The 24007-nt window shown below is 29.5% G+C and overlaps 2 protein-coding genes and 1 pseudogene across 2 annotated transcripts; 2 read left to right on the top strand and 1 right to left on the bottom strand.

Moving 5' to 3' along the window:
• Positions 1-2075: 2075 nt before the first annotated feature.
• LOC130803634 (protein CHROMOSOME TRANSMISSION FIDELITY 7-like) lies at positions 2076-4937 on the top strand (annotated as a pseudogene).
• Positions 4938-10737: 5800 nt separating this feature from the next.
• On the bottom strand, positions 10738-15247 carry LOC130803633 (patellin-6). The gene is made up of 4 exons (XM_057667831.1): positions 14287-15247; positions 13797-13921; positions 12192-12333; positions 10738-11236 (listed from the first exon to the last, which is right to left on the bottom strand). Exons 1-4 carry the CDS (start codon positions 15025-15027, stop codon positions 10973-10975), a joined length of 1272 nt encoding a protein of 423 aa, XP_057523814.1. The 5' UTR covers positions 15028-15247; the 3' UTR covers positions 10738-10972.
• Positions 15248-23289: 8042 nt separating this feature from the next.
• On the top strand, positions 23290-23634 carry LOC130803683 (uncharacterized). Its single transcript, XM_057667885.1, has one exon. The coding sequence runs from the start codon at positions 23290-23292 to the stop codon at positions 23632-23634; it is 345 nt and encodes a 114-aa protein (XP_057523868.1).
• Positions 23635-24007: the final 373 nt, after the last annotated feature.

Below are 24007 nucleotides of genomic sequence, written 5' to 3'. Positions count from 1 at the left end.
TACAACATTGAATCATATGGACACAAGTGATGAAAGGAAAAACAACATGGTATATCTACAACATACAACAACATATGCACGAAGAATCTCCACTATCTACCATCGGTAGAGTTAAAGGACTCGGCAAACCCAGTAGGCCTAGCAGGGATACTACTCTTGCTATCATCAAGATCGACGTAACTCATATCTTTCCCTTCGTCTTCCTGCCATCCCTTCAAATAGACTTAAATAATGTTAAATAGCTAATTATGATATGGTGTTTGGCATGCTTAACAATAACGGATGGACAAACAACCAATCAACTATTATATTCAAAGCTTGCTCTATCTTGCAAGTTGCTACACAATCAACATCAATAAGGAATAAGTACATTATTATAGTTTTGTAAACTAATTTCTATTTTATGAAGGAAAATACCATTATTAACACTTTTAAATTATTTTTCTTTTATTGGTGAATATATATATATATATATATATATATATATATATATATATATATATATATATAGAGAGAGAGAGAGAGAGAGAGGTGAAAACAACTTAAGTGGTGAAAATTGAAAATCAAATTAAGATTTACATATTGTGGTAAAGGTGTACATATTTTTATAAGGTATACATTTTTTTTAAGATGAGAATGTACATATTTTTGTGAAGGAAAAAGTTCATATAATTTATACAAATGTCATCTGAATATGCAAATCTTTTAAACATATATGTGCACCTTTTAGAAAATGTCCAATTAATTTTAAAATTGCCACTGGAATATGTATACTATTTAAGCTTTTATGTACACCTGTTTTCAGTCCAAGTGACTGTTGACCAACTGACTATTGACCAACTTACAGAATTAGAGCGTCAAAGTTTTTTTTTGCGAATAATAGTTACCTAAGTATCAAGTCTACACCATCTAGGCTAAGTGAGTGTTGACCAACCCAATGACCTTTAACCAACCTAAATGATCGTTAACCAATACTAATCACCTTTGATTTTCTTTGACCATCCCTAATTACCTTTGACTTTACTAATTACCAATAGTATCCTTGTGTTTTAGCACTTTAATGTGGTTTTTAACCATAATAACGATATTTTTTTCAAAAAACAGACGTCGAAATTATCCTTATGAGAAAGCTCTTTCGAAAATCCGGTTGAAACAAAGACATATTCACCTATTTTCCGACACGTAAAACGAAAAAGATATTTAACGTCATTTTTACCCATCATAACGATATTTGTTCGAAACGACGTTAAATATCTTTTTCAATCTACGTACCGGAAAATAGGCAAATTAGTACTTTTTTTGACCAACTTTTTAGAAGAACTACCCTATAAGAATAATTGCGACATGTGTCTTTTAAAAAATATCTTTATGATAGGTAAAAATGACGTTAAATATCTTTTTTGACATGCGTGCCGAAAAATAGGCAAATAAATACTTATTTCGATCGGATTTTCGAAAGAGTTACCCCATGATTTGAATTGTGACGTCCGTTTTTTGAAAAAATTATGTCGTTATGATGGGTAAAAACGATGTTAAATATCTTTTTCGATCTACGTGCCGAAAAATAGGCGAATAAGTACTTATTTCGATTGGACTTTCAAAAGATTTATCCCATAAGAAAATCACGACGTCCCTTTCATGGAAAAATATCGTTATAATGGGTAAAAAAGATGTTAAATATCTTCTTCGGTCTACGTGCTGAAAAATGGGCGAATAAGTACTTGTTTCGAATGGATTTCCGAAAGTGTTATCCTATAAGGATATTGCGACATCTATTTTTTAAAAAAATATCATTATGATGGATTAAAACGACGTAAAAGTGTTAAAATACAAGGGTACTATTGGTAATTAGGAAAGTCAAAGGTGATTAGGAATGGTTAACAAAAGTCAAATGTGATTAGTAATACTGTAATAGTCCATGTTCATTTAGGCTGATCAAAGGTCATTTGAGTTGGTTAATAGTCACTTAGTCTAAATAATATAGACTTTAATACTTTGATAGTTATAATTCGCAAAAAAAAAAAACTTTAAAACAAAAACTCTAATAAATCTAAAATTAGTGTTTTGGCGTGGAACTTAAAACTTGGAATTTCTCCCTCCTCAATGCGTGTTTCAGATTTCAAAATCTCGAACCTAAAAAGTCTAAAACTCAATTACCCAAACCCAACCCATCCCCACACGACGGACAACAACCCACACCACATCACCACCCACCTCTCGCCGGCAGCTGTCAGATGTCGGTTGTTCGCAATTCATAAATCGCAACTCGCAATGCCTGAAAGCCACCACTGCTGCTGCACCTGCTGCCTACCTGACGGTTGCCGTGAAGTCAAGCCACCAGTACCACCGACGGCCAGGCAATCCTGCAAACCACCTTCAATCCAATTTGAGGTATTAAATTTTATTTTTGAAATCCCCAAAAGTTAGGGTTTTTCATTTCAAATATCAATTTAGTTTCTTTAATATGTTATTGTGATTTGTGGAATGTCAGTATCTTATTGTGAATGTGTTTGGTAAATTGGTAATGAGAAAGTATGATTGAATGTGTTAATGTATTTGTTAATGTTAAGGTGTTTGTTTTATGTTGAAGAATTGAACCTAAATCAAAGAGTACTACAAAGAAAAAAATCTAAACATACTACAAAGAGAACGAAATCAAATACTTTCTTTGTTTTTTTAATTTAACCCAAGTATACTTGTGCAGTATTTTTTGTATATGTTGTAGCTAAATTTTTGCGCCTTCAATTCTCTCCGAAACCCTATGGAATTCTTTTTGAAGCTCTTTTAGTTGAGTCTTGATACTCTTTAATTGTCGGATGATGTTACTTAATCGTTTTTAAATTATTTTGGCTTCGACTTGAAATTATTATGCTTCTACATTCATTTTGCAGGAATAAAAAAATTTAGTTTTTTATTACAAACAAAACTCTGTCGAAATTAGTGGAAAAATTTCTTAAATTTAGTCTTTAATCAAAAAGATGCAGAAGACTATTGAATCCTTCTTCAAACATTCATCTACTCCTCCATCTGCTCTTGGAACTTCTAATTCTGACGATTTATTCGACGGAATTAGGGCTCAAAAGCGACCGGAAGTTCGAGTCAAATACACTTATCAATCTACCAGGTACTTCAATTTCTCCCCCAAATTATTCTTCCTACCTAAACTGTTTATACTTAATTATTTTATTGAATATTTAATCCTAATATTAGGGAAGAAGAATCGACAGAGAATGATTTAATTGGGGAAGAAACTAGCGAAGAGCAAAGACAAAGGAGTGAAAAATTGAAAGGTGTTAATGGTGGAGGGAAGATTTTGAACAAGAAACGGAAGTTTGCTCAGTTTCATTTGGAATTAGGTCAATCTGATTTTCTTCTTCATACATGTAAAATCTGTGGAATTAAGTATGCTAAAGGCGATGAAATTGATGAGAAAGTTCACGCTACATTTCACAAGAATTATACCCATGGAATTCCATTTAAGGTGTTTTTTTAGTTTTTGATAAGATTACTCGTTTTACTTTTGAAATCGCAATATTTTGTTTTTCAAATTTGGTTGAATTGCCTGATTGATTTTCAGAGTTGGCGTCACGAAAAGGTGATTCAATTGTCCGGTCTTGAAAAGGATCGTATTGTACTTGTGTCAAATTCTGATACTCCTGCTCAGGAATAAGGTTGAGATTTGTAATTCTTGAAGTAGTGATTGTTTGAAGATTGTAGTGATTGCTTTGTGTAATCAACTTTTATATTGTTTTAGGTTCAAGAGGTAGTGAAGATGATGGAGATTGAACTGGGTGATGGCTGGATTTTTCATGAATTATGTAATGTTTGTACTTTTCGCTGATTTTTGAGATATAGTTTTTACTGCAATATTAAAATTATATTAGCATATTAGTGTACTAACATTATGTTATGAAAATTGTGTTTTGTAAGGTAAACCAAATTTCAAGGGTTGATTATTGTTTATAATTGTTCTTCAATAACCATTGCAGTTATACTTATACTTATCCTCCCAAAGAGTTGCCGGATGTGTCTTTGTGGAGCCTATTAATACTGCACACAAGCTTATTTCAGATCTTGTGCAAATGAGTTCTGATGGTGCTTGTGGAAATGAAGAGAAACCAAAGCAAAAGACAATGCAATTTGGAGGGATATGTTTTCATAGGGGAATTTTCAGGAAAAACTCTACTCAGAATCTCAGAAGCAATGGATTCAAAGTTAAATGGATCAATTGTCTGTGAAGAGAAATCTACTATTGCTTCTTGTGGGATCAGGGCTATTTGGGTCAGTCCATCAAACTTAAATGTATCAATTGTCTGTGAAGAGAAATCTACTCTTGCTTCTTGTGGGATCAGGGCTATTTGGGTCAGTCCATCAAACCGAAGAAAAGGCGTTGCAAAACACTTACTGGATGCTGTGAGGTACTTCTACACAAACAACATCTTGTTTTTTTCTACCTTATGTATATGACGTACTTTATGGTCAAATGCCTCATACAATAATTTATAATTGTAAAATAGGTCAATCATGGTCGAATTATCATTTATTTAGAGTAATTTTGGCCCGATTAATTAGAGGTACAAGACTACAAGTTGTATATCAAAGTACAATCGCTCAACGTCTGTTCTCCTTAACTGATTTTCACATTATAGGAGTTTAAATTTAGATTTAATTTAATTCTTAAACGAACTTTTTTTCTTAGATTATACACTACTGAGAGAAAGAGAGGATTAGATGCGATTTAGTTTTAAAATTTTGCTTGGAAAAATGAAACTTACTCGAATTGCGACAACATCAAATTTTAATTTATAATCAATCCATCATATTAAAGAAAAGCAAGCACTGCTCTTGATAAGTTTTTGTTGTAAACGTGAGAGTAACTCTTGTACGAGACTATTTCACTGTGATAAATCATATAAAGAGCTCAAATTTAAAAGAATCCACATTTAAATATTTAAAGGGTTAATTTTACCATTTAAATTGACGTGTTAAATAATAAATAATTACATAAATAATTACGTGATTATTTTAGATATAAAAACGGATATTTTAATTAATTTAATTAAACTATTTAACTCAATTTAAAATCGAATTTATAAAAACACAAAAGTGATAAATTTAGTGGGTGATAATTGGATATGAATATGAAACTTATACTCTACTCTTACTCTCCCATAGTGATGGACCAAATACTGAAAATTTATTGCTTCAACGTCACTCTCTTCTTAAATGAAACTTCTCAAATGAATATTCATCCATCTGCAACTCCTCGTTCGATTTTCTTCACTTTCTTGTCTCTTAACAATTTGCTCACTACATTTATTTTTTATCATACAAAATTCATGTTTGAGAATCTTCATTACTCACTCCATCCCGTTTGCCGTAACTAAAATCTTTGTGAAATTAAAAAAAAAAAAAAAAAATTAGGTAAAACGATGTGACCAATGAAGAGCGGAGAGAAATAAGTGTTTAAGATACAAATGCGAGTGAACGTGTGTAAATAAAAATTGAAAAAATAATGCCTCAACAAATCTTACACTTCAAAATCAACAATAATAAAAATAGAAAAACAGTTTTAAGGGCCGTATATAAGAAATAATCTTATATTTTATTTATGTAATTTAATATTATTTTGCTTTGAAAACATAAGAATTTAATTATTTAATAATTTTATAGATTAGATTCTCTTAAAAACTAAAAGTATTGATGATAAAAAAAAGTTATTAATTTTTATATACAGCCTTAAAAATTGTTAATATCGTTATCCGTAAAATTAAAAAATATATCAGAGCAAAGTACTACATGACTAATATTTGCTACTTTTTAATTTGAATATTTAATTACGTAATTAATTGTATTAAATAGGAGTGCTACATTAGTGGAAAAGTACAATAGGACAATATTTAACAATGGATCTTGAAATATTTTTTCTTAAAATCAATGCATGACATCCTATACTCTTAATGTCATGTTTGTGAACAATGATTTTATTTGAAAATTTAAAATTGGCTTAAATTTTTTGTTTGGCAAATCAAAATTTTTTAAATTTGAATTTGAATCAAATTCCACCATTGTTTTTAAAGTAATTAAAGTTGAAAATTTGAGAATGACTACTCAAACCTTGTCATTTTCAACTTCTTCATTTATAATTTCATAATTAATATCCATAATTTAAACTGAAATACTTATTTCCAAGCACTATATTACACAATTTTTATTTCAAAATCGAATCAAAATTCTGAGTATAACTTCAATTTAAAATCAAAGATTGTGAACGTACGAAATGAAGTACTTCAAATATAGCATACATAATACATCCGTTAGGATAAAATCGCGATTGTTACATGTTATGTGGTAAATATCACTTTTAATGATTAAGTTTATTCTCTCAATTTTTATGTTTGTTAACATATTTATTTTTATTTGTACTTTACTTTACAGTATCTACTTTAGATGGTGTGCTCATCACTTTATGACTTTATTTATCTTATATTTATACATTTTCTCTCAATTTTAATCATATTTACACAATTTAATAGTCTCTTAACATTTTTTAATAATCGTATTATAATGTGATGTTATAAACTCTCTGGTAACAGAGGAAGTAATAAGTTAATGGGTGTAAAAGTTGATGAACTACTTTTGCAATTCTATTCAGTTTACAATACAAGATTAGAAAAAATTTCACATATTCGAGTATTGTAATGCAAACTTAAAAAAAAATAGATAAAGTATAGGTTAAAAAATAAAGAATAATATATATATATATATATATATATATATATATATATATATATATATATATATATATATATATATATATATATATATATATATATATATATATATATATACTTTGATATTTTTTGTCAAAAGTAATTATGCTATTGAGTGATTTAAAAAATAATTAAATAAAAAAAATTTAACAAGTACTTCAAGTATTTCTTCAATTCCTCTATACTTGCTTCATTTAACTATTTACACAATCCAATGTGATATTTTGATCATTTATATATTGAACTATACATATATAAAAATTATAAAAAATTAATAGGAAAAATTACCGTGAATAATAACCTTTTGTTAATTTTCTTACAATAATACCAATTATTGATTAATCATAAATAATACCAACTTAAACGGGTGTTTTCCTATGAAAGTATACGATTAGACGATTCAAATAAGATTCCATTTGCCTCATTATCATCATACTATGGTCAGGGTCTGGGGAGGGAAGAAAAACGGCAACTCATACTTATAGAGGAGAGTGTTGTCAAAGAGTCTCTCAGCTCAAGAAAGTTCTTCAAAGATAGAGAAACCTGCAACTTACAAATAGAATAAATAGAATACGTACAAATATAAGTAAAAATTAAGATAAAAGTAAAGAATGAGGTAAAGAGCGATAGTTAAAGGCAAGGAACAATAACAAACGATGGGTAAAACCGTAAAAGGGACGGGTTTAGTAATCTAAGATGTGGATAAGGCGTTGCCAACTGCTATTCCTGGTCAGGTCCTTAGAGACCTGACGTTCATGAATGTCACTTTTAATCTGTTCCTCCCACGTTCTCCTAGGTGTTCCTCGACTTCTCTTGCCCTTTACTATGATGCATTCGATCCTTCTTACTGGGATGGCATGCGTCTTTCTCTGCCCATGGCTAAATCATCTCAACATGTTCTCCTGCATCTTTGCGGAGAGAGGTGCAACTCTTAACTTCTCCCTGAACTCATGGATTCTTATCTTATCCATCATAGTATTACCACACATCCACTTCAGCATACGCAATTCTGTTACTTCCATCCTCTGTTCAAAAACTTATTCTCTTTTTAAATATATAAAATAAGCTTGAATGATGAATAGTCTGAGTAACGATAATATAGGGAGTATTTAAGAACGAGATGAAGAATAAATCTTAAAAAGAAAAGGCGGTTGAGGGGAAATGACTCCAAATGAGCATAGTTGAAAAAGTTGTGAGACTAAGGTTGATTAAATGATAACCTCTGAGAACACGCTACCGAAGCATAAGCATAGGTTTTACCCAATCTCAGTAATGCTCGTGAACTACTAACTCTACTCCTACTCCTACTTTCCCAGAAGTTCTTGGAATTCTAATTTAACAAATAAACAATCCACCATTTAAAAAGACTAGTCATTCACACCTCATCCCAATCAATGTAATCTATCCCAAACTTCACCATTTCCCATATCATCGTTCTCTTTTAATAAAACCCACTCTCACTCATATTTATTTAACCATTTCTCCTAAATTATTTTACCAATCATACTTTGTACACAACAAATCAGATAATAAATAATTTTGAACGCACTGAAATCTAATTTTAAATGAAAATGTTCGGTACACAGCTGATTCAGAAGAGTAATTGTCTAAATCATCTATTGATTTCAACACGCTTAATGAAGCAACCGTCTAGTAATTCATAACAAACTAATTCATAAATTATTTTGCCGAATAACCTTTTAAATTTGATCAAACTTCCTTCCCCACGGTAAAAATATCCTTAAAGACAGGTATTTAAGGTTGAGACTTTAGCCCACTACAAGTCCACCTACAAACAAGGGATCAAAATACTTTTAAGTTCTAACCAATCTTTAAAAGTCATCGCCCTTTTTATTGTGTCGTCACTTTTTTTTAATGAAATGACTAAAATACCCTTAGACTTATTTTATATAAAGCACTTCGATCTCACTTCAAAGTTCAAAACACTTTTATCTTTTCAAAAACAATCAATAATTACTTAAAATTTGTAGATTTAAAACTATACAATTCTTCGTTAATTAATTCAAAATTCAAAAAGAAAAGGAAAAATGGGGTAGCCCACGACTACCTCGTTTCATAATTTTTTTTACAAAATAAAGATCAATATGGATGCTTAGCGAATCATTTTGATGATCATTTCATTTGCCATTGTATTTCAATTCTTAATTTTAGTTCAATGAGTGTTTTTAGAGAGATGTTATAGAGTGAAAGTTAGACAGTAGGCGTGCACACGGTCCGATTTGATCTGACACTAAAATTGGACCAAACAAAGTTTCAGTCCGAAAACTTTTCACACTGAACCGAACCATTTAAATCACCAGATGGGACCAGACCCACCATTTTACAACGGACTGGTTTGGTCTAGGTTTTTTTAATATTTTTTCTAAATTAATAAATGAGTATATACAAATATTTTGTACCTACAATCACCAAATATAATAATTTATAATTAGTTGATTGCATGAATATTATTCAAGTATATTACTATATAAAAATAACCAAATTTTGAAATATCTAGATAACAACATTTTTAAAAAAAATTATAATTTTTGGTCACAGTACGTGCCTAAAAAATAAAAAATCAAAACTAAACTGTAAACCGCAATTTTATTTTTAAAAAGTAAACCAAACCGTTTAAACGTATCGTAGTCCAGATCAAATATTAAAATTACGGTTTGGTACGGTTTGATTTGCGGCTTTAACCAAAATCTTTTAGGGGCTATTTGGCTGGGTGTAATAATCAAAGGGAAAGGGAATGGACAGACCCAATTCTCGTTGTTGTTGTTTGTTTGCCACTTTCTATCATTCCCCTTTCCCCTTTTTTATTTTTGGGTTTACCCAATTTTGGGCCACACTCATTCCCCACCCTCCCTAAGACTTTTCCATTCTCATTCCCTACTTCATTACCCATCACTTTCTCTCTCTCCTCTCAAACCCTAAAATAATAATAATAATAATAATAATAATAATAATAAATATAGTAATAATAATTCTAAAAAAAAAAAAATAACTCCCCATTAACAAATAACTTCCCACTTCTCCCTTTAAATCTTATAACTAACCTCACTTATCTACTATAAATTAAACTAATTACCCTTGATTCATTCACATTAGTACTCACACTTTTTTTTTCTTCCTACAAATTACTTCATCCATCTTCCATTGCTTAAAATTTAATCAAGAAAAGGCAAAATTTTGATATTAAAAGTATGATTTTGAATTAGATGTTGTTCACAAACTACTACTTTTGGCATGAATTTTATCTAGAAAGGACTATTGACAAAGACTTGAGTCTTACTAGAACACTTTTGGTATGAATTTTGATCTAGAAACAAGTGATTATTTGGATTTGTAATCAATGGAGCTAGAAAGATATTATTTAGAATTATGTTTTTTTTTCTTCATATTACAGAAAAAGATGATACAGGTTAATGATATTTTTTTAAAAAATAAGTTTTTTAAGTTTATCATATAATAACTAGTTATTTTTGGAAAAAATATAAAAGAATTTAAAAACTCATAATTTGATTCATTAACATGAAACCAAACAGTCACAAAGGGAATCAATGAGCAATTCATTTCGTTTCCTGAACACAGCCAAACGACTAGGCTAAATTAGGGGAATCCATTCCTTTCTCCTTCATTACCTTTCTTCATTCCATTCCGATTCCCTTGTGCGAACCAAACGGCCCCTTAAACCCTAGACCCCAGTAATAAGGGGCAAAGGTTAAAGTTTATTATGTGAAGGATAACAACACAACAAAAAAAGTCACGATCTATAGTAATACCCTATTTTTAAAGCCAAGATCTATCTCAAATCTCAACTAAAAATCTAACAATTTTCATTTGTCAAACACCGCTTACAAGAATGGTAAATTGGCTTTCAAGACATGATGAGCATATAGTTCACGCATTTATGCTGAACAAATACATTACATGAATAATGATGTATAAATGCCCACTATTCATAGCTAACTATTACTTGCATTTTATAGATTCATCGTCAGAATCATAGCCATACAAAACCATATTTAGTTAAATTTTATGAGCAGACAAATAGTATTAGTTAATAATATTAATATTAATACTATATAATAAACCTCAAACAAGCAAAAAAAACTAAATCAAAACCTAAATATTCTACGATACTTTAGTAGTTACTTCACACGATAGACCACATCAAATCAGATTAGATCAGATCATACTGGTGTAGTAGATTTGCGAACAACATAACGATAGGCAGCCACCTTCCTCTTCCGGGATGCGGTGTTGTCCACAGACAATACGAGTTTGCCGGGTTCTCTTGCCAAGAACGAGTTGTGGACAGCTTCGTCTGAGGGGCCGAGCTTTTTTGGCTTCTCCACTGCAAGGACGTAACTATCTTTGGCGTTTGGGATGAACTCTGCACTGTATTCCAAGTCCCAACCTCCCACCACCAAGTCCCATACAATGGTTGCACCCGCCTATATTGTCAATCGCAACACAACATTGTTATTTCATAGTCACCGTAAAAATAATCAGATCATCTTGTATAAGACCATCTCACCATACTCATACAATGAAAAAATAAATATCGAACAATTGGATTGGACTTTTAAAATTATTCATTTATTTTTAAGATTTCTTAACGTCAGTGTCTCAAATTTTTTTCACAATAAAGGGGGAATAAAAATAAAAAAAACCATGCATTTTCCTATGACATTTTTCAAAAATCTCAACCTTGATCCCAATCTTTCAAAACCACCCCTCATACCATAGAAAAATTGTGGAGATGTTACATGAATTCATAACTTGAAAAACATTCATTTTATCAAGATAATTCAAAATTTCTAGACCTTTATAAACCTAGGATAGTACTTGTTACTCTATATTTTAAAATCATGGGTTACATAAAGAAGTTTTGCAGAATACAAGGTCGGAGCAAAACTCGACAAATTCTATGAAGGCCCTGTGTATAACTAAAAGCTATGATAATTTTCACCTAATATATAGCAAGTAATTTAATATTAAGACCCTTAATTTTTTGAGGCCCTGTAGAATCGAACATGCTCAGAAACATTTAATGAAGTAGTTGTTATGCGACTAAATTTATATGTCATGTTTAATCTACATAAATCAAATATGAAGTAATTGAACAGCAACCGCTGGTTCACTATTTATGACTCTTTGAACACAATAAATTCAAGCCCAGAATCAGAAGTTTCCTTATAAATTTAGGCACAACAAAATAGGTTTCGTACCTTGTGCAATAAGCTAAATTGGCATGTAAATAGGAGTAATCTATTAATCTCAGCTGCATTTAATTATATAGAATTGGAAAATCTACAATCATGTAAAATTGCTATAATTGGAAAGCAATTGAAAACAACATATGGAAATGAAACATTAATGGAGAAAAAGATAGGCGTAAAAACTAACCTCAATACCCTCAATCTGAATATTAACCTTTTCACCTCCTTTCACAGTGAACTCTGATGCCGGTTTAGCTGGCCCGTTTTGGAGATCTCCGGGTCGGCTTAGTCCCCCATATTGAACCGGTACATCCTCTGGACTTATGAACCTTTCATACAGATACATTTCACATAATTAACTAATTAGTATTTAGAACCTATAATAATATCACATTGAACTACTATTTTTCTTTTTTTAAAAAATTATATCATCGATAATTATACTCACTCGGCTCCTAAGATATTGTAACAAATATTTAAAAAGTGATCGAAAATGAGAAATATGTAGATAAAATAAAATAGACTACCTAAGCAAAATTTGAATAACAATTGAAAATAAAAATTGCAAAGGGTGCTATTTTCTACTCCCTCCGTTCTTTTTTGATCTTTCACCTTGGGTTTTTCACACATATTAAGGAAGATAGAATTTTTGGGTTGTAGTGGGTATTATTTTAATTAAATAGTAGTGTGAAGTAATGATTGTATTAGAAGTATAAAGTTGTAGTGGGTATTATTTTAATTAAATAGTAGTGTGAAATAATGATTGTATTGAATGTATGAGAGAGAAAATAATTATAAATAAAAGAAAAGGGGTACATTCAAAGAAAAGAAGGGGTTTTAAGGGGTAAGAATGGGATAAAAACTTTTTAAAAATAAAAAGTATTCTAAAGTGGAAGAACTTTTGAAACTACCCGTTATAGTAATGTGGAAGATCAAAAAAGAACGGAGGCAGTATTTTATTTTAATAGATAACTACGCTTGAATAGTAAAAAATAATGATTACTCAATCTTTTTTATAAATTTGCTCGAGTTTTTTATTTGTCTTTATCCATATTTAAAATTAAATAGTGAATTTAATAGCATACTAAAACTATAATTAAAAAGAAAAACTAAGCAATTTTCAAGTCTTAATATTTCTTAGAAACTATTTCTTACTTTATAAAGATACTAAATGAAATGTGCTACCAAAGGTTAACAGGACAAGACCTTTTATAAAATAACATACATCTAAACTCTCAAAATCCATTTAAATGGGAGCCACCTACGTTAGTGCAAATAGTGCAATGGTACGAAATGACAAAGAGAAAAAGAAAAGGTAAATAGCATATTCAAAAAAATCATAGTTAGAAGGGAGGGAAAGGAGGTGAGATAAGGACAATTCAAATAAAGCAAACACAAGGAAAAAAGTATCAGAGATTCAGGAAATGAGATTTCCCTTTTGAAATTATACTATAATTAATTTAAGAAACAGACAATCAGACAAACAAAAGAAAAACAAGTTTTTTTTTTTTTTTTTTTTAAAGCATGCCTTAAACACAAAAGTAGACAAAACTTAAACCTAATGTCCTTTCACCACAAATACTATCAAGCACCAATACCTTTTCCCCACTTTCAAAATTATTTAAATATTATGAAAAATATATAATTTAAATAAAATTTTATTTTACTATATTTCTATTTATACATTAGCCATATTTTTATAAAATAAGTTTGAAAGATTAATAGTACTGTTATATCTAATACAGCAATTAGAATTAAGGGAAAAAATTAAAATACTTCTAGAAGTACTTACTTGTAGAGAGTTTCAGCAACATTACTTTCTTTGGCAATTACAAATTTGCTCTTGGTTCTTTGAGTCAAAAATGGACTGAATATTGAGTATACCAAGCTGAAATACCATGGCACATTGATAAAGATCTAAACAAACCCACCAAAATCAATAATCATTTGTTAGTAATAATTATTATTATTTCATTAAAAAAAATAATAATCATACCTAAGGAACTAAAATCGAATTTTAAAACATTAATGACATATTTTAATTCTCACATAATGCTTAACTAATTTCCTAAATTTTTTCTATTCATCTTATATGATTCATCTTATATGAGACTGTCTCGTTATTAAATAGGTCCATACAATTTGTTAATCTTTATAATTAAACATTTAAAAACTTTATGCATTAAATATATACGGATCAACCCAATAAAAATGATTTGAGACTTAAAAAATAACAGCACATATATTAAACTTATGATAAATAAAATAAAATGGAAAATAACCTTGCGAGCAACCATTTCAGGATAATTATCTTGAAAAAGGGAGAGAATCTGATTAGAAGCAACTCTAAGTTCTCTTTTAGGCATATCTTTAAGATCAGTAACTTGAATAATAGAATTAACACCACCCGGTTTAAAATGCAGTAATTGAATCCCTCTTTCAAGAACTTGAACTCTCCATCTCAAAAACTTTTTAAGTTTTTCATCATCTCCAAATATCTTATCATACATTTCCTTATCCTTAAAAACCCCATAAGCATTATAACAAACAGGGTGCCCTTCTCTATCAAACCCATGCATATACGCTACTAATCCTTCTAATTCTTTAAACCCAAGTTCTTCCTCCAAAATCCCATCTGCTTCAAACTCTTTCCGCCATGAAAGCGACTTTTCAAGCATGGTGTAAGCTTCAGAAACCTTGAAATCTCGAGCTCTGAGGAATTTAAGGAGGATAACATCGGATTTTTCGTCGTCGGAGAGAAGAGGGATGCCCCAAATAGATGGGTTTTGGGTGGAATGAGAGGAAGAGAGCTTGGATTTGAGTTCGGATAAGGAAGATTTTTCAGAGGGTTTGAGATTAGAGAGAAGATAAGTGTCTTCTTTAAAGGAAGGAGAACGAAGGGTAGTGGATTCCATTAATGAAGTGAATAAGCTTCTTTTGGTGGGGAGTTTATGGGGGTTTGGGGAAGGAGAAGAAATGGGTATTTGAGATTGTAAATGGGATAATGGTGAAGATGTTTCCATTGTTGATTTTGTTTGTTGGTCTGTTATAGAGAGAGAATTGGAGAGAATGTGATTAGTATTTAGTGGGAATTGTGGGGATTGAGATATGGGTACTTGTTTGTTTGAGTGTAGGAAGATGGAGAGAGAAGGGAAATGGGATAATAATTGTGTTTGGAGGGATTATGAGAGTTTAAAGGAAAGGGAAGAGAAGAGAGTATTTGGTTTGTTCTTCAACTGGAAAAGCTGGCAAACAAGACAAAGGGGCCGCGTGAGGTTCCATACATTCTTATTTGAATTAACTAAACTATAATTTAGGATTTGAAATTTTGAAAAATTTGATTTTGTTGAGTTAGAATAAATATTTTTTATTTTATAAGTTAAAATATAGTCAAGTTGGTTCTTATTTGATTCGTCTCGATGCATAGATTACTAATATTAAATTTTTATAATTTTTTGAAAAAATTACCAAGAATAACACAACATTTTTCCTACAATAATATCAACTTTTGATTAACCATAAATAATACTCCCTTCGTTTTCTAATGTTCTTCCCGTTTAGAATATTCTATTTTGAAAAGAGAAATTTGATTAAGATTTTATGGCATATATAGATGATAAAATATATTCATGTGAGATTTCGTTAGATTCGTCTTGGACTACGTGAAAAATATCTTTAATACCAACTATAGATATTAAGGATGCAATTAGTACATTGAACTGCGTGAAAAAACAAACATTATAACTATTTTAGAATGAAAATATTACAAAATAATCACAAATAAAAAATAACGAATAAATAATGTCATTTTTTAATATTGCAAGTAATTTAAAATGAAACAACTAATAAAAAAACTTTGAAATGAAATGATATTTTGAATTTTACAATACTATTATTACTAACACTGTGATTATCTCAACTTTTAAAGTTTTAACTGTTTTGTTTACACTATAAAATCGCAGCTGTTATTATGATTTGTTCCCTAAATGAAACTATATGTGTCCCACTCAATCAGTGGAACGTTTTTCCAATTTAGAGATTAAGGTTACGCATTTGTCAATTGGATATTAGTTATTTACTTTTTAACTGATTTGTTAGCTGAAAATATTAATTGTTTTTGTTGATTTTTAAGTTAGTTGAAAAAGTCAGTTGTTAATAAAGATATTTGGAAAATTTATGCATTGGTTGTTAATTGTTTATTAGAAAAAAGTAGGTCAAGAAGCAAAAAGTCAACAAAAGCTAGCTATAGTAATTTTTTTTTTCTTAAAAGTCAGTTTTTCAGCTGACTTAAACGCCATTTATCATGTACTTTTTTTATTATTTGACCAACCAACAAATTAAAAGTTAAAAACCAATCAAAAACATTAAGCAAAAAACCATAAACAAAAAACAAACCCTGTATATACATAGAATTTTCAAAGTTATACTTTCCATTTTCTCTTTTCAAATAAACAAATAATGATCGTGATATAAATAAATAATGAACATTGCAAACTTTTTTTTTAGTTTTTCGATTTTCATATCTTTAGTAAACACACATATATATTTATACTATATTTATTGAACTAAGATTATAGATTGTAGTGAAATTATTTGTATCTACACGTGAATTTTCAACATATATTTGAAGTGTTTTTGTAGAAGAAATATTTTTCTATAAGGGTGATATACTGGGTATGAGTTGTCGTCGTGCTTTCCTCTTCAAATTATATCTATAGTTTTTCTATGAGCAGGATACATAGGGTAAGATAATGATGATAAAATAGAAAAAATATTAGAAAGCAAATATTAGGGAATAATTATATTTCTACCCTTTCCGAAGTGGTGGAGCCGTATAATTGTCTTATGGCCTACTCAATAATCCCACTTTAAATTTATAAATTTATAAATTTTAAAGTTTTTTAAAGATATCTGAAAATTTTCAATAAATTTTTCAAATTAGCTATTTAACTCCATTATAAGTTTACAATATCAATTTAACTTTAATAAAAATTTTAAAAATGTGCCATCACCTTTCTATCCTATCAAGTTGAATGCATTTATGTTTTTTTTATAAACAGTACTTATTTTGATAGTTTTAGAGCAAATTCAAAAGGATAAAAAAAGTAAAATAAATAGAAATAGTGAATTGACAGGATTGTAATCGTTATGTTATATAGAAAAACTATTCTACTCTTCCGCAGTAAAGAGTAAAACATTAAGCGTAAATAAAATTCTAAATATAATATTTTTTCTTCCTATTTATTTTTGTTATCAAAAATAATATTTTTCCATATAATACATGATATTTTCTCATGTAATACATCACTGAACGTACCAAGAGTAATAAATTGGTAAAGAAAAAGGCGTGAGCGCGGCGAAGGAGACACGAGTGTTGTGATGTAAGAAAGTGTTGGCGTAAAATGAGTTGAGTACTTTTAAAATTGGCAATTGGCAATTGGCATCCGACCCTCATTAATAAATGTTGACATTCAACCAAGCATGGATTGTGTTTCTGCAAGCGCAAATGGGAGTCTCTCATAAATACATTTTTCTTGACTGTCAAGTGTCAATCACTTGGTTGATGGGAAACATCAAGGGTTTTCAATTTTGCGTCATTTTACTAGTAATTTTTTAAAATATTCTTAATATAAAATAAGGTGAAAATAAAAATAATTTTTTTAAATGTAATAAAAACGTCGTCGTCAACATCATCATTTTACCCAGTGTATTACGATCATAAATTATGAGTAGGATTTGGGGAGGAAAAAACTGCGACAACTCATAGTCATAAAGGAGAGCGCGACCAATAAGTCCAAAATATATAATAAAAAAAGTATTACATTTTAAAAGAGGGTGTGAGAAAAATATAAATCTCATAAAACAAAAGCAAAAATTATCTAAAATAATATGAAGTACAAATTTTTAGTTATTTTCTTACAATAATTCTAACTTTTGAATAAATGTGAATAATCCCAACTATATGGGATGTTTGCTAAGAATGCATCAAGATAACTTCTTACTATACAACAAGTCATTTTGCATTATAAATAAAATTTTAAATTTTAAATAAAAATTTTAATAAAAAATTAAATTAAAAAAAATTGAAAAATAAAAAATGAAATCAGTAAGATTACTTTATTTTTTTAACTTTTAATTATTGATATTTTATTTTTTATTTTTCTGTTTTTTGTAGCAATTAACTTGTAATTTACCGACAAAAAATAGCGACAATTATTCCTAGACTATGAGTTATAATAACAATAAATATATTTTCTTATGTCCTTTGAATTTGCTACATTACACAAATTAAATTAAATTTTTTGCATAATCTGTAACAATATCAAATAATGGAGAAAATGTTTAATTAATGTTTTGCCTAGATCATATCAAATAACGGAGAAAATGTTTAATTAATGTTTTGCCTAGATCATTTAATTTGTTCGGCAAAATCAAATATTTATTGATATATGAAATAGTACAAATCTAGTAACAAAACTCAACAATAACTTATAAAAGGGTGTTTGGCAAAATAGTTTATTGAGCGATTTTAGCTTATTTTAGTACAGATAGAGGGTTGAGTGGTCAAACCAATCAATGCTAATGTTTGGTAAACTTATTGGTTGAAATAGCTTAATGACATGAATAAGCTGTTTTTGAACAAATTGCTCATAACAACGTTTTTCGAAATCAACTGATCAAACCAACTAATAAAATTAATAAGTAAAATCAGTCACTGAAATTAGCTATTAGTTATCACTGATTAAGTAAATTGATGATCCATTCAAGGTACAAGTACAATAGTACAAGGACAAATATTAAGATCAAAAGATAAAAGATGTTTGGCTTCGTATATAAATATTAATCCCAAAAAGAAGCCCTAATGATATATCTTTGTCTTTCAACTTTGCGTAAGAGGCCAAATATAAGAAGCTCCTATGCTATCATATATGATTACCTCCCATTCTCCATCTTTTATCATTTGTATAGGAATCTACTGCTATTTTTCGTCTTTACTTCATTCTTTTCCACCTCCTTTGTCTTTTTTTATCTCTTTTTAATTTTCTTTTTTTTAAATACTTTTCATGAAAGATCTTTTCACTTTGTGACTGATAAACCTCATTATTTACAAAAATCATTTATATTTAATATTAAATAGATTTTTAAAATATTAACCCCTTCATCCATTTCATTATATATGTCTTATTGTTTAACACGATCAAATTAAGAAAATACAAATTGATAGATAAAAATTAAAGTTTGAAAAGTTCATAAGTTGAGTCCAATCAGAATCAATAATTTTTTATAAATTATTTCCTTGACCCAATTCATAGATTCTGAAAATTTTAAACTCGGAACAAGACTGATGGATCTATGGTCATAGATGAATATAGTGTCCATTTTTTATCGTTTTTACATATGAAAGTTTAATTAAGATTAAAACTATAAAATTGTACATAAGTCTTTTAAGCAAGTAAAAATGGTTTATAATAAATATAAAATTGCTTTTGAATTGGGGAATAGGTTAGGTCTTAGATTTAAAACAAAACTAAATTTATACGTCCTAAAAATTAAACCCCTTTCTTAAATTATGATCGAATTTATGGTAAATTCTATAGCTAGTTGGATTCATAATTATTTCTATTTATGAGACACAAGTAAATATGAGCTATATTCATATAAGATCTTGATAAATTTATCTTAATATATATTTTTTAAATATTATTTTAGAATTTTAAAAATTCACAATTAAAATTAATTAATTTATAAAATTATATTGAAATCTGCATAAAAAAATAAATAAATAAAATATTTAAATATTCAAATTTCATCAAATAGAGATAAAAAAAAAACTTAGTTCTAGAATCTAGACCTCCTTTTTCTTGCTTAAAGCAGTTGCAACACTTTCTGATTATCCCACATGAGCTGTAATAATCTGTGTTTTATCGTGGGAAAGGAGGGAGAGAGAGAGAGAGAGAGACAAAGCTAAAAACTCTGATAATCTTGAGATTAGGTATCTACTACCAATCTACCATTGCACGGCTTCAACTCAATTTGTTGCTTAAATGATGGGTTTGCCACATACTCTATTCTATTGACTATTACGCTATGTTTGGTTAGTCGTATTAGATAGTGGTAATGAGAAAAATTAGAGTGTAAAATTTTATTTAAAATTTCATGTTATTTTCACGGTAATGAAACTTTGATCACAAAAGTTTTTTTGTTTACAAATTTTCATTACTGCCCAGTACCACCTATCCCAAATGATAATGCATTAAAATGAAAATTATGAATAAAATAAGGTAACTGAAGTTAAACAAGCATGACCATCAAGGTAGCAAGAGATTTTTCAACTAAAATTGCATTTGTTTGTATTTATATTATCACCATTTAATACCGCATAACAAACGGGTCGTTATTGTCTTATTTTCCTTTTTAAGCTTTATTTAATGTACTAATTTAATTGTAATTATCTCTAATTGTGTTTGATTAAAAATATAAAGTATAAAAATTTAATATTAATAAAATTTAATATAATTCAATTAATTATTTTGATCAATTATTGATAGCATTATGACAAAAATTATAAAAAGTTAATATTAATATATATATATATATATATATGTATGTGTGTGTGTTTAAAAGATGAATAGTAAAGTAACTGTAATATACTTCCTCTGTTTTCATTGGTTATTCACATTTATTTTTTTTTGCAGATTCCAGTGCAAATTTAAAAATTAAATAATTTTAATAGTGAGTTTTTAAAAAATTGAAAAAAATTGATATCTAGAAAATGTATTTTGAGACGAATTTATTAAGCTCTCACATGAATATATTTTTTTTTATAGGTCGATCTAGTTAAAATCTGACACTAAAATTCGTAAAGTTTATTTGAAAACAACATATGAAAACAGATGGAGTAGTTAAGAACGAAGAAGTATTAGTAAGACAGAAAAAGCAACGAATTGGATTTTACTTAGGTAATCATACATGGGCTGGATAAAGTGAGGTAAATTAGTTATTATATTAAGTTAATTATTAAACGGCAGAAAAGAAAGTAGGTACTTAAGTCAAAAAGCCAAAGCTTTAAAGCTCATGAATTTGATAAAGATGTAATTACTTTGATGATGATGATAAAGTTTTTTCCAATTTCATTAAATGTAACTTTACTTTTCACCGATTTCAATAACAATTAACCATCTTTCTACACCATGTAATTATGTTGATAATGTTCAAAATATTTTTAACTACGCAAATATGAAGAGCGTTAATTATTAGCTTTGAGATTACAATTAAGTACATTTAAATATATAGAATAATAAAATAAATAAAATAAATAGAATGTTTGGTAAACAATAATAAGGGCATGTTTGGTTGGTTCATTTTATTGATATGGAATGGTATCAGAACTCATTCTAATGTTTGGTTATATGTTTGGTTATGCATTTTTACATTGGGATGTCATACCCAAAGGATTCTCATACCATTCCATTCCTTAGAATTCCATACCCTCCTACCCCCTAACTTTCAAACTCCATTCCCCCCATATTCAAACCCTAATTCACTCTTCCTTCTTAAAAATCCCTCTCGTCCTTCAATCTGAAATTTTCTTTCCCTGTTCTTCAATCTTCTTCCGCCTCCTTCATTCTTCTTCAACCTTCCCTCACCGGTGATCTCCTGCTCCCTCTATTCTTCGTTTTCCCCGTACTCTGTTCTTCCTCTATTTAACCTCCATTTCAGCCTCTCCGCCAGCAGCCCAGTCTCCTCCAATCCATCCTCTCCTCCAGCGTCCAGACGGTAGCAACCAACAGTACTGCCGCAGACCGGCAAACGCACCGCCCATAACCACCAAAGTATATACCTTTTTTTTTCTTTCTTTCCCTAGAAATTTTAATTTCAATTGTTAATTTGCTATACATTGCTTTGTTAATCGTTAAACAATCTTTGTTAATCAATTCGATCAAACTCATTGTACTGGAGATTGCTTTGTTTTGATGTTTTGATTGCTATTTCATTCGATTAAAGGACCTATTTTTTGTACTGGATGTTTGCTGATTTTTTATTTTGATTGCTTTTTTATCTTTTGATTGTACTGGAGAAAGTGTTGGATGTAGTAGCCTCTACTTTTAAAAAATGTGCTTGCATACCAATCTAGGCTGCCTCCAATTCAAATGCTCAGTTTGTTAACAATGTCAATTAGCCATAGTAATGATTGCTAGATTAATATGATGATGCATATATACATTCACAGAAATGATTCCATCTCAATTAGCCATAGTAAGAAGAAGGAAGAAGAGACAAATTGACTTACTACTACTTCTCATGGTTGTTAACAATGTCGTCACACTCATTAACTTGGTGATGTGTATGATGGGTGTAATTGTTTATGAAATTGAACGACCACGTTATAGCAAAAGTGAGAAGAAACACCTTAGACAAAAGCACTTGGATGCACTAATCAAGGATAGTGATATAGTCTGCAAAAGTGAACTTCGTGTGAATAGAAAAACCTTTTATGTCCTTTGTGAGATGGTCAGAGATGTCGGTGGTTTAAATGGCACTCGAAATATGTCTTTGGAGGAAATTGTATCTATGTTCTTGTACACTTTGGCACATCATTTGAAAAATAGGACAATTAGAAGTCATTTCTTTCGAAGTGGAGAAAGTGTTAGTAGAAACATCCACCGATGTCTTCTTGCCGTGTTAAAACTACATACTCACTTGCTAAAAAAGCCGACACCTATAACAGAAGATTGTGAAGTGGATAGATGGAAATGTTTTAAGGTAATAACATAATTTCATCTATATTACTTAAAAATCTATCCACTTTGTTTATTGTAAAACTTATCCCTCTTAACTTTTTTTTTTTAGAATTGTTTAGGAGCTTTAGATGGCACTCATATTAGTGTTCATGTGCCAAGTGAGGATAGAGCAAGATATCGGACAAGGAAAGGTTCTATTGCTATGAATGTGTTAGGTGTATGTAACCCTAATTTGGAGTTCATATATGTTCAACCTGGTTAGGAAGGATCCGCTCATGATGGTCGTGTCCTTCGAGATGCTATTACTAGGCCTAATGGTTTAAAAGTGCCACAAGGTAATCATACTTAGAATTTAGATTTTATATTGTGGAGTCCAATAAGCAATGTCATGACCTTTTTTTTTCCATTTGTCAAGGTTCCTACTATTTGGAAGATGCAGGATACACGAATTGTGAAGGGTTTTTAGCACCATATAGAGGTCATCGATATCACCTTAAAGAGTGAGGGGACCGACAACCAATTAGTGCGGAAGAGTACTTCAACATGAAACATTCTAAGGCAAGGAATGTTATTGAGAGATGTTTTGGACTATTAAAAGGAAGGTGGGGTATTCTTAGGACCCCATCCTTCTTTCCAATACGTACTCATGGGCGTATAGTTCAAGCATGTGTACTATTACACAATCTTAGTCGAAAACATATGCCAACAGATTACACAATGTATTGGGATTCCGATAGTGAAGAAGGTGAAAGTGATGATGAGGGCCTAGATGATGAAATTGAGTTGATTACTCAAATAGCTACTACGGATGCTTGGACTACTTATCGGAATAACTTAACACAAAATATGTTTAATAATTGGAGACTTAGGCATACTAGCCAAACATAAATGTTTGTTTAGTTTATTTGGACTTATGTTTGGGTGTTCCTTTTTATGATATAATCGAATTTTATGATGTAAATGGATTATTTATTTTATCTTGCAAATAAGAAAATAGCCTTATTTGGTAATGTTGGCTCTTAAGGTTTTGATGATGACTTCACTTTTAAAGTAAACAAACATATTATAGAGATTGTTTTGTAGGTATATATCCGATTTTGTTGAAATCGTTGATGAAGCCTAGGACTTGATTCGTGGAGGTTGTACATGTCTTAAAGATCCAAGAAGTTAGATAAGTGTTATAATGTTGAAAGTAGATGTACAGTCTACTGTTCCCAAAATGAACAATCTAACAGAAGTTGAAGCTGGAGACAATACGCTG

This window comes from Amaranthus tricolor, chromosome 17 (assembly GCF_026212465.1).
Source record: "Amaranthus tricolor cultivar Red isolate AtriRed21 chromosome 17, ASM2621246v1, whole genome shotgun sequence".
In the NCBI taxonomy this organism is placed as follows: Eukaryota; Viridiplantae; Streptophyta; class Magnoliopsida; order Caryophyllales; family Amaranthaceae; genus Amaranthus; species Amaranthus tricolor.
This window is presented reverse-complemented; position numbering and strand designations above follow the sequence as displayed.

What these genes read in the sequence shown, in the direction of transcription:
- LOC130803683 (XM_057667885.1), top strand. Translation starts at nt 23,290, where the DNA reads ATGAAACATTCTAAGGCAAGGAATGTTATTGAGAGATGTTTTGGACTA.
- LOC130803633 (XM_057667831.1), bottom strand. Translation starts at nt 15,027, where the DNA reads ATGGAAACATCTTCACCATTATCCCATTTACAATCTCAAATACCCATT. An exon ending in GTTGCTGAAACTCTCTACAA is followed by an intron (nt 12,334 to 13,796) that starts GTAAGTACTTCT and finishes TCTGTATGAAAG; the next exon opens with GTTCATAAGTCCAGAGGATG. An exon ending in TTCAGATTGAGGGTATTGAG is followed by an intron (nt 11,237 to 12,191) that starts GTTAGTTTTTAC and finishes TTGACAATATAG; the next exon opens with GCGGGTGCAACCATTGTATG.